The sequence below is a fragment of the Mycena indigotica genome, assembly GCF_014461135.1.
Source record: "Mycena indigotica strain 171206Taipei chromosome Unknown Mind.scaff0001, whole genome shotgun sequence".
Taxonomy (NCBI): Eukaryota; Fungi; Basidiomycota; class Agaricomycetes; order Agaricales; family Mycenaceae; genus Mycena; species Mycena indigotica.
In genome coordinates this window covers 1,930,890-1,941,352 of record NW_023503000.1, presented here as the reverse complement: position 1 = coordinate 1,941,352, position 10,463 = coordinate 1,930,890, and the positions used below count along the sequence as shown (strand labels likewise).

The 10,463-nt window shown below is 50.0% G+C and overlaps 5 protein-coding genes across 5 annotated transcripts; 3 read left to right on the top strand and 2 right to left on the bottom strand.

Annotated features, from left to right (window-relative positions):
* Positions 1-54: 54 nt before the first annotated feature.
* MIND_00047800 (Dye-decolorizing peroxidase) lies at positions 55-2,347 on the top strand (the record flags this gene model as incomplete). Its single annotated transcript, XM_037357445.1, has 15 exons — positions 55-140; positions 198-426; positions 472-680; positions 739-936; positions 987-1,123; positions 1,174-1,243; positions 1,288-1,339; positions 1,380-1,429; positions 1,475-1,637; positions 1,684-1,822; positions 1,868-1,900; positions 1,947-1,980; positions 2,027-2,050; positions 2,100-2,224; positions 2,271-2,347. 15 exons carry the CDS (start codon positions 55-57, stop codon positions 2,345-2,347), a joined length of 1,626 nt encoding a protein of 541 aa, XP_037225355.1.
* A 206-nt stretch (positions 2,348-2,553) lies between these two features.
* MIND_00047700 (WD-REPEATS-REGION domain-containing protein) lies at positions 2,554-4,444 on the top strand (the record flags this gene model as incomplete). Its single annotated transcript, XM_037357444.1, has 6 exons — positions 2,554-2,857; positions 2,911-3,020; positions 3,067-3,456; positions 3,505-3,923; positions 3,974-4,134; positions 4,179-4,444. 6 exons carry the CDS (start codon positions 2,554-2,556, stop codon positions 4,442-4,444), a joined length of 1,650 nt encoding a protein of 549 aa, XP_037225354.1.
* A 37-nt stretch (positions 4,445-4,481) lies between these two features.
* MIND_00047600 (Alanine--tRNA ligase) lies at positions 4,482-7,914 on the bottom strand (the record flags this gene model as incomplete). Its single annotated transcript, XM_037357443.1, has 13 exons — positions 4,482-4,583; positions 4,633-4,803; positions 4,852-4,938; positions 4,986-5,105; positions 5,152-5,356; positions 5,405-5,799; positions 5,844-6,133; positions 6,180-6,582; positions 6,631-7,175; positions 7,229-7,424; positions 7,478-7,560; positions 7,613-7,718; positions 7,774-7,914. The coding sequence occupies 13 exons, from the start codon at positions 7,912-7,914 to the stop codon at positions 4,482-4,484; spliced, it is 2,844 nt and encodes a 947-aa protein (XP_037225353.1).
* Positions 7,915-8,008: 94 nt separating this feature from the next.
* Positions 8,009-9,042, top strand: MIND_00047500 (uncharacterized protein; the record flags this gene model as incomplete). Its single annotated transcript, XM_037357442.1, has 4 exons — positions 8,009-8,236; positions 8,275-8,344; positions 8,403-8,414; positions 8,474-9,042. 4 exons carry the CDS (start codon positions 8,009-8,011, stop codon positions 9,040-9,042), a joined length of 879 nt encoding a protein of 292 aa, XP_037225352.1.
* On the bottom strand, positions 8,397-10,397 carry MIND_00047400 (TOG domain-containing protein; the record flags this gene model as incomplete). The annotated part of the gene is made up of 2 exons (XM_037357441.1): positions 8,397-9,708; positions 9,766-10,397. The coding sequence occupies 2 exons, from the start codon at positions 10,395-10,397 to the stop codon at positions 8,397-8,399; spliced, it is 1,944 nt and encodes a 647-aa protein (XP_037225351.1).
* Between the last annotated feature and the right edge of the window lie 66 nt (positions 10,398-10,463).

Here is a 10,463-nt window from a genome sequence, read left to right as displayed (position 1 = left end):
ATGTTTTTAGAATCTAACTCTTTCCTTTCCTCTTTGCCGCCAGGTATTGCCGTCATGATCGTACCTTGTTCACAGTTGACTGTACTAATCCATGACGACTCAAACCCATCTCAAACACTAGGCGATGGCTTGGGAGAACGGTAAGTCATTGCTGGGACTCAGAGTATAAATTGAACACCCACTCAATCGCACAGCAGACACAGTCCCCCATCAAGCATGCGTGGAGCTTTTCTCTTCCTCTCCACTTTGTCCTTTGCCCAGTATGGCTTCGCCCATCCGGGCAGTCATAACGCTCCCCAACGGCGTCGGTTTCCACTAGGCCGCCGTTCTTCTTCGTTGTTCATCAGTCCCGCCGCGATTCCTGATCTCCCGACGACAGAGGCGGTCGCTGCTCTCGACAACTCTCTAAATACCGACAATATCCAGGTAACTTGCTTCCTTTTCCTCATTTCTAATGCTGAGGCGAAACAGTCCGATGTCCTCGTTGGAATGCGCAAGGCAACAGAACTTTTTGTATTCTTTAAAATCAACAACCCGGCGACCTTCAAGTCGAAGTTGTCCTCCGATATCATTCCTCTGATCACAACGACGACGGAAATTCAATCCGTCGATACCCAACCAGTCACTGCGGTAAATCTGGCCTTCTCTCAGACTGGGCTCCACGCACTTGGGGTTACAGAGTCAGTATTTTTTTTACTCCTTTTCAAGGGGCCAAATGCTTAATCACGTCCCTCTCAGTGACCTTGGCGATCCAAATTTCTCCACTGGCCAGTTTGCAGACGCTGTGACTGTAGGAGACAACCCATCGACTTGGAATACCGCATTTGCAGGAACGAGCATCCACGGTGCCTTCCTTCTGGCATCCGATACTGTGGCACATATCAACACTCAACTCGCTAGTATTCAATCAACTTTGGGAGCATCTATAACTGTTTTGTGTGTGCTCAAGGGGTTGCCTTTGTTTTCCTGACCACTGTTATTTTTAGATACGAACTACAAGGAGCCGCCCGACCAGGAAGTGAATCCGGCCACGAGCATTTCGGATTCATGGACGGCATCTCGCAACCGGCCGTCAGTGGATTTACCAACCCAATTTACCCTGGGCAAACACCAGTTGATGCCGGTTCGTATTCTTACAAAGCAATCACCATCTAATCTGATCATCGGTGACAGGTTTGTTCTTATTAGGTGAAGCCAGTGATCCGAACATCACTGCTCGCCCAACCTGGACAAAAGACGGATCGTATGTGATTCTTTGTTGCATTACCTCCCAACAAACCATTCCAGATTCCTCGTCTTCCGTCAGCTGCAACAATTAGTCCCAGAGTTCACCAAATTTGTCAACGATCATCCTCTTGATCAAGACCACTTGACTCCAGCCGAAGGGTCGGCTTTATTGGGCGCTCGCATGGTCGGCCGCTGGAAGAGTGTAGGTTTCATCATTTATGCTGCTTTCCGTGCTCAAGCAACACAGGGAGCCCCGATTTTCCTTTCCCCAACGCAAGACGACCCCCGTTCTGGCTGCCGATCCTAACCGAAACAACAACTTTACATTCACTTTCCCAAATCTCCCTGAACCTGGCACCGAAAATCACTTCAATCAGACAAACTGCCCCTTCAGTGCCCACATCAGAAAGGTTGCACAGGTTCATATAGGTCGTAGCTGGCACTAATACTCTCTAGGTCCATCCCCGTGGAGATCTGGACCCAAGTGTAGAGAATCCGCACTTCATTATCCGTTCTTCTATCCCCTACGGAGGTGAGGTGACTTCGGCGGAAACTGCGTCAGCGAAGACAGCCAATGATCGCGGTCTTGCTTTCGGTGAGTACGGTTTTTCACAGGTGTTTTGATGCCAATGCCTTGCAGTTGCTTACCAGTCAAATATCTTCAACGGTTTCGGCAAGTATATTAGAATTGGCTCCGTAAGCGTACTCACTACTCACAGTCTTCCTCCAATCCATCTGGATCAACAATGTTGGGTGAGTCATTATATGAATGCGCAGCCTCGAATTTAAACTTTCGTAGTTTCCCATTCGGAAAGGTTGACCCGTAAGTGGCTTGTGTTGTTGACCTCCACTTTACCCTTACATCTGGACAGCACTGTGGGAGTTGATCCCATTATTGGTACACTCTCTGGAGGGCCGAAGAATATTTCAGGTCTCGATCCTGCTGTCTTTTACCTCAACCAAACCGATGTTGCGCACGATGTAGTCATCCCACAAGGTTTGCTTCTCCTTCAAAACCTTGCATTTGCTTACCTCCCTCAAAGACTACGTGGTCTCCCGTGGAGGAGAGTATTTCTTCTCGCCGTCTCTTTCCGGATTGAGCCACATTGCCGCTGCGTAATTTGGAGGTTATCGGAGACAATGGATTTTGATCTAGACTATCTATTTTAAATCTGGGATTTCTCGAAGGCGTAAATAGAGTCAATATAAGCTCCTCTTAATCAGTATCTTTGCCCAAGTTCAGAGCCAGTGATCCGAGTTATCCGAGAATTGATCGGTATACTTTTTGACACGTGACACAAAATTTCTCCCTCTCCCTAAACGGCCATGCCAGATGCCTTCTTTGCATCTTCAAAACAACGAAAGCGCAAACGACCGGATAGCGCGCAATCTTCTCGAAAATTACCGCGAAAAGAAAATCCAAAGAGCGTAAACCGTTCACGACCCAAACGATCTGGCGATGAGGAACTCGACTCGGACCACACTAATGACGACGTTGACATCGACGACCTTGAGCTGGCTGAGCATTATGACGACCCCGGTGCTAGCGGGGAGGAGGACAACGAGACTCCAGCGGAAAAGCGCCTACGGTTAGCGCAACTATATCTCGACAGTGTAAAGGAGGGCCTAGGTGCGTTTCCTCCGGCCAGTCGCGGCTGAACGTCGTTCTGAATCGCCTGGCAGCGGAGGGGGAGTTCGATGCCGCGGAAATCGACAAGGAACTTATTTCTGCTCGATTGCAAAAGGATGTAATGGAGCACTCTGGCAAAATGCACCTTTTTGTCGCTGACACGGTCCGCCACCTCGCGCTGTGAAGCGTCTTTGCTGACTCTTCTGTAGCTGGACTTCACGCAGGCTCCTGCGGTGCTCCGCACTAGGGGACATCGCTTTTCCGTTACATCTGCTGTTGCTTCCGAGTCCGGACAGCACTTATTTACTTCTGGCAAGGAGGGCTCAATCATCAAGTGGGATCTTGCCTCCGGGAAACGGCTGGAAACTTTCTTTAAGGTCCAACCACCAACCACCGCCAAGGGAAAGGGTAAACAAAAAAGTACAACCCATACTTCCGTCGAAGGACATACCGACTCCGTTCTCGCACTCGCTATCAGCTCCGACGGCAAGTATCTTGCCAGCGCAGGCAAAGATCGACGAATAGGTGTTTGGGACGCAGAGAAGGGCGTTTGGATGACAGCTTTTATTGGGCAGGTGGGGCATAAAGACGTTGTGTCGGTGAGTGAGGATGGTTGGGTAAATGTTGCAATGACTGAAACCGTGAAGGCGATCTCATTCCGCAAGGGCACCCACCAGCTATACACAGGCTCATACGACCGCACTTTGAAGGTTTACGACTTGACACCGGGCGTTATGGGCTATGTGGAGACGTTATTCGGTCACCAAGACCACGTTCTGTCGCTCGATGCTCTTCGAGGCGAGACTTGTATTAGCGTGGGTGGACGGGACAAGACGGTTCGATACTGGAAGATCGCGGATGAGACACAGTTGGTATTTCGTGGTGGTGGTCGGAGTAAAATCCGGGACGTTCTGGATGGTGGTCTCAAGGGAGAGGATGACGAGGAAGATGAAAAAATGGAGGGGACCTCCAAACCCAAAGAAAAGTCGCGTAAATTCATCGAAGGGAGCATGGAATGTGTCGCGATGATTGATGAGACCACCTTTGTGAGTGGTGGAGACAGCGGGTGGGTGTTTTTTTTGTTTCCAACACAGAGCTTTGGCTGATTATCCCTAGCTCTCTATGTCTCTGGTCCACACAGAAGAAAAAGCCTGTTTTCACGCAACCCATTGCCCACGGACTGCATGAAACACAATCAGCCACTGAAGGCGTTGTTGAGACTCCGCGCTGGATCACTGCAGTTGCGAGTCTCCGCTATTCAGACCTGATAGCCTCTGGTTAGCCTCAAGCCTGCATCACTCCGCTATCTGACAATTTGCAGGCTCATGGGATGGCGATATTCGAATATGGAAGCTTGACGCTAAGCTCAAGTCTTTCGAACTTGTCGGCACTGTCCCTGCACCGGGCGTAGTCAATTCCCTCCAATTCCTTACTCCCACGAAAGATCTTGAAGCGGAGTGGGCAACCTCGGGACGCTCACCGTTGCTGGTTGTCGGTCTTGGTAAAGAGCATCGGTTAGGCAGATGGTGGAACATCAAGGACGGATTCAATGGCTCAATGGTGTTTTCTTTTCCTCGGACATCATAGCGTTAGCCACTCCTTTGTTGTCTATATTACACTGGTTCTATACGTATGGTGTTAAATAAGCTCTACTGGCGACGACAGCTGCATCCAGTTGGTCGACGTTGGTCCCAACACCTTGAGCACTGTCGTCCTTGCCACCGGCCTGACCATCACGAATCAGAATTGGTCGAAAAAGGGACGACAAGACATACCTTTCCACCAAGGACATCTGTGACCTTGCCTGCCCAAGTACGAGCATCGACGCCTTTGGCCTTGATTGATGGTGGGACATAGTTGGCATGAGCGACCTTGGTGCCGTCGCTGCTGAAAACATAGACTGCCTTTTCTAGTTTTCTACCTTGCGTGACAATGCTTTGCAGTATCTGAAAAAAATCATTTTTAATTGCCCGCGGAAAAGCATCAAGTCTTACCTTGGCATTGCCATCTACATTGACGGCCGCGATATAAGCTTGGGCAGTTTGATCCTCTTGGAAATACTTCAGGATTCCATCAACGGCCTACAAAGATCAACAATTGCTGAAGACACGGGAGAGGGATCACAAGCCTCTTTGAGTGTGGCGGCCTCCTTTTCCTTGGTTTGCTTGTCGAATGCCTTGCGCATCGCACCCAGCCGCTCTTTCAGTTCTGATTTCTTCAGAACCGAAATATCTGATTGGCCAAGTTCCTGAACAAGAGTGAGCGGTTAACTTATAAGAAAAGTGGCAGTGTACAAGAGTCAGTGCCTTCAGCGCAGCGTCTTTCTCTAACCCTGACATGTCGTCGATTTGATCCAATTTGACCTTCAACGACTGGGCGGCACGGGTGACCTCTTGCGCTTCATGCCCCGTGACGGCGATTATTCTCCTTATGCCCTTTGCAATGCCGGATTCCTCCGTGATCACAAAGTCCTTGATATCGCCAGTTTTTGCGACATGCCTGAGGAGACTTAGTAATACATTTAAGGCACGAACGACGTAGACGAACGTTCCACCACAGAACTCGACACTAGTACTCCGCCATTTAGGGTTCGTGATGTCTTGAGCCATTTCGGCGACGTCGTATTCGAGAGTCACGACCCGAACTGGGTCGGGATATGATTCACCGAAGACCGCACGGAGACCGGGAATTTTGTGGGCAGTTTGCAAATCGAGTTCTTTGCTGTAGACCTTGACATTCCGTTTGATCCAGTCGACACTCATTGTCTCTATTTTGGCAAGTTCAGGAAGGGCGATTTGGGCTTTGTGAGAGAAGTCAAAACGCAGTTTCGTGGGTGCAACTAAGGATCCCTTTTGATCAATGTGGTCTCCTAGTATTTCTCGCAGCGAAAAGTTCAGGATGTGAGTTGCGGTGTGGTTGTTGCGCAATGGCCACCGTCGCAGCTAGTAATCATCAGTAAGCTTCAAAGGGAATAGCGGCAGCCCACTTCATCATACGAGGCGACAACTTGTGAGCCGACATCCAGTTGTCCATACTTCAGGTGACCAACATGCAAGACGTAGCCGTTGAAGACTTGTACGTCAGTGACCTCGAAATCGGCAACTCCATCGATGACAATATTGCCAGTGTCATGTTCCTGTCCACCAGATTCTGCGTAGAAACTAGTCTTATCGAGTAAAATTCCGAAGGAGGTATTTTCTGGGATGTTGGCAGTAGATTCGAGGAAGGACTTGTTGAAGTATATCGATTTGACCGTGGCGGAAGTGTTACCAAGGGCTAAAAGGGATAAGAGTGTGCGGCAGTCGGGTCAAGTTAAGCCTACAGAATTTAGCCGAGTCGTCGGTTTTGGGAACCTCGTTATTCTTTTCGAGAATCGCGATGTCGTGAACATCGAGTTTGACGATCTCGGTGGCGTCCTTCTTGAGTGAAGCTTTGCTGGCTTCTTTAGACCATGCTTGAGCGGCTTCGAATTCCTCGTCGTTGATACCGAGTCCAAGTTCCTCAGCCATCAGCCGCGTAAGATCGACGGGGAAGCCGAATGTGTCGTACAGACGCCAGACGTCTTTGCCGTTCAGTTCACGTGCGCCTTGAGATTGTGCGCGAGTAGCGTATTGATCAAAAAGCTTTTCACCACGGTCAAGGGTTCTTGAGAACGACTCCTCCTCCTCGTCCAGGATCTCCTTGATTTCGTCGACTTTCTTGGTGATTTCTGGGAAAGTGTCGCCCTAGTGATTGATCAGTTGAGCCAAAGATAGCAAAAAACAACCGGCTACCATCGTTTCAACGATAACGGGCATCAGAGAAGAAAAGAAAGAGCCAATCGTCACTCCCAGTTTCTTCCGAGCATAACGAGCACCGCGGCGAAGAATTCGTCGGAGAACATACCCACGTCCCACATTATTGGGAACTCCACCATCGCTCAGGGCGAAGGTGAGGGTCCGCACGTGATCTGCGACAACACGGTAAGCCGTGTCGATACCATCGGCATCGTCAGCCCCAAATCGGCCTTCATATGGACGAACACCAGTCAGTTCTTGGATTTTGGCGAAGATGGGGGAGAAGACGTCAGTGTCGTAGTTGGATCTCTTGTCCTGGACCACAGACACGAGTCTTTCAAAGCCCATTCCTGTATCGACATGCTTGGATGGAAGTTGTTTGAGAGAGCCATCGTCTTCCCGGTTGAACTGAATGAAGACGTTGTTCCATATCTCAAGGACGTCAGGGTCATCTTGGTTTACTAGATGAGCAGCGTTACGTCCTCCAATTCGGTCGTAGTGAATTTCACTGCATGGACCGCACGGCCCAGTTGCCCCCATCTCTAACAGAGAAAGTGAGCCGGATAAGTCGTTCCAGAGGATAGGGGGGACTCACCCCAGAAGTTATCTTTCGCGTTTCCAGGGAGAATGTGGTCTTCTGGGACACCTTGGGCCAGCCAATACTCTTTCGCTTCTAGATCAGGTTCCAGCTTGTTCTTGGTATCGCCCTCGAAGTAAGTAACGTAGAGTCGGTCTTTGGGCAGCTTGTAGACTTCGGTGAGGAGCTCCCATGAGTATGCGATGGCGTCTTTCTGTGAATGACTGTGTTACAGCGAACCATATAACCCATGGAGAGAGAGATGACCTTGAAGTAATCGCCGAATGACCAGTTGCCGAGCATCTCGAAGAAAGTGTGGTGGTATGAGTCTTTCCCAACGTCGTCGAGGTCTTTGGATCGCGATGAATAATTGCTATCGGTTGCGTGCGATGTGAGATTCACCGTTGTGTTTCCCGCCCGCACGAATGCACTTCTGGGTATTGAAAGCCCTCTTGAGCTTGGCCATGTCCGAGTGGGGATCGACAGTCCCCAGGAATATAGACTTGTACTGGAGAGAAAGAAAACATAACGCGATTGCAGAGTAATGAGGTATATTAGCGTGCCTGGTTCATTCCAGCATTGGCGAAGAGTAGTGTGGGGTCTTCGTAGGGGATGGTTGAAGAGGAGGGGACATAGGTGTGGCCTTTTGCTTTGAAAAAGTTGAAGAACTCCTGGCGAACTTTGGCGGCAGTCCACTGCGACATCGAAATTCGAGTCAGACTTAGGTGCCTCAATCCAATACCATTCATCGATCCTCACTTTTTTGGGTGTGTCACGAGGCGTGACACAAGTCTCTTTATGCGTCTTCCTCGCCAACTTGTCGCTCTCCTCACGCACCCTCCGCGCTTGCCTTCGGCAATTGTGCCCTCTCCGTGTTTTGCCCGCAATGTCCTACAAAACAACCCTCTGCGGCTAGCCCATCCTCAATTCTCACCCGCATTCACTCCTGCCATATGGCACTCTTCACCCATCTTACAACAACTCCGTTTCGCCAAAATGGGACACGAATATCAACCATCGCAGAGAGTTAGAAAGAGAAGACATGGTTTTCTTGCACGGAAGAGGACGGCGGGTGGTCGAAATATCTTAGCACGGCGGCGCGCCAAGGGTCGCAAATATCTAAGCCACTGATTGGTATGTCTTGTGCTAATTACCCGACAACGTAGATAAAATAATGACGCTCTACCTAAAGCACACGCTCTTTGTTGGTCTCTACATTACCGAGAGCTTTCCTTGAATCTAACTGCCGGACTACCTCGAAAGGCTTCAGGCTCGTTTGCTGTTGTGTTGCGTGTGGCCAGGTTGTTGGGATGGGAAAAGGAATAGCGGCTCCAACCGGAGGCAGGTTTAGATACGAGTCTGGAGGCGATAATGGCGCAGACGGCGTGAATAGAAATCCCCGTTCTATCGAGAGCAGCAGTTCCGAAATCGGCGTCTTGTTGACAGAAATATTCGGAGCTGCACCAGTTCTAGGAGGAGTCGCTAAATCGAGGGACTCGACTGAAACTTTTGGTATCTCTTCGTCTTCCTGCAACTTGTCTTCTGCTGCAGGCTGTTCGTCTGTTTTTTCTGCGTTTTCAGGTTCATCAGCTGGAGCCTCTTCCTCTGCAATCACTTGGCTTGGTTCTTTTTCTTTTTCCACTACTGGTTTGTTGACCTTCCTCGATGGAAGCGGTGCTTTCCTAGGAGCTCGTCTTTCTGCTCGAGACGGCTCGCCAGTAGCAACTGCTGCAACGCGCTTTTCGATGGCTTTGGCTCGAGCAAGTTGTGCTAATGTTGGTTTCATCAAGCTATTCTTGACTGGCTCCTTATGCTTGGAGACAGTCTTCTGAGGTGACGATTTCAGTTGAGAAACCGGGACTCTTTTGGAGCTTGGGCCTGCAGTAGTCGTTGTTGATCTAAGAGCTGGTTTCGTCACTGTCGGTTTTGGAGGTGGAGGTGCCGTGGATGCGATGCGAAGGGCGGGAGTTGATACGGAGCTTATGACACGACCACGATGCGGTCCAGCTTTGTCCAAGGGCTTACTATCGCTTATCAGAATCCTCTGTGGGCCAGTCACAACAACGGGAACTGCTTGTTGAGCTGGGACCACCCGTCTCACAGGCTGACTAGTGGTTGGAATGGGTTGCGTTGTTGAATCTGTTTCAATGCGAGTGCGAGCGGCCGACATGGATATAACGCGTTTGCGTTCCAAGGTAGACTTAGATGGAGCATGCCGTGACGGAGGAATTGTGCCGGTTACTTTCGGTGGAACGACAACCTCAACAGGTTTGGGCCGTTCTGGTTGAGCAACAGGCCGAGTAATTTGAGGAGCAACTGCTGGGGAAGAGGCCGAACGCATATGCGTTTTGGCTTTATCGAGTGTAGAAGGCTTCATCGCCGAAGTCGAAGACGATAGTTGTGGTTGCTTCATTGGCACTCCCAGTGTCTTTGATGACGATGGTTTAGGCTGGATGTCGAGATATTTCCGTGACGTTGGAGAGAGTGGTGCGATGAATCTAGAGTGAAAAAGCTGTTGAGAATTTCTCGAGGAAAAAGTTAAGAGTAGCACGCACCTCTCTACCCTATCTGGTAAAAGAATCTTGTAGGCATCGAACATTTTTCGTCCAACTTTGCGGACATCACCGCTTGCGTCCCTGGCAGCGACCCGTATGATGGCCTCAATCTCTTTGGCCTTGGATTCTTTCTCCAAATCAGGTGGGTTGAAGCAGTTGAGACAAGCTAATGTCGATTCAACAACCGTGACCCTCAATGAAATAGATTTATCGGCGGCAGATTGAAGAAGATACGACAGAATGGTTGGTAGTTGGGTTGCGTCAATGACGGTAAGAATGCATGTCCTGGCTCTTGTCATCGTGACTTTGCTCGTACGAGATGACAAAGCGAGCAGAACGGGAAATAGATGGTGGAGGAGAGGATCGAATGCCACCCCAAGAGATGAGGCGAGGATGCCGACGAGATCTATTGCTGCGCCGGACAGACGACCTCTTTCCGAGTTCATTGCGTTAATAATAGGCCTGTAGAGGGGGCGAATAGCGGATACAAGGTCGGTTGGGTCGTATGAGTCGGTGTTGGCACATGCCAAGGAAAGGGAGTTGATAGCGCGTAGAATGGTGTCCCATGTTTCCTCTGTTTCTGTGAGAGAGAGGTTGTGGGCCAGGGAGTCGATGTGGTCGCGGATGGACATGGGCGGTTAGAGGTGGTTGATCCACAAGAGAACAGGTGAGCGTGCTGGTCACGTGTGACTCAGGAC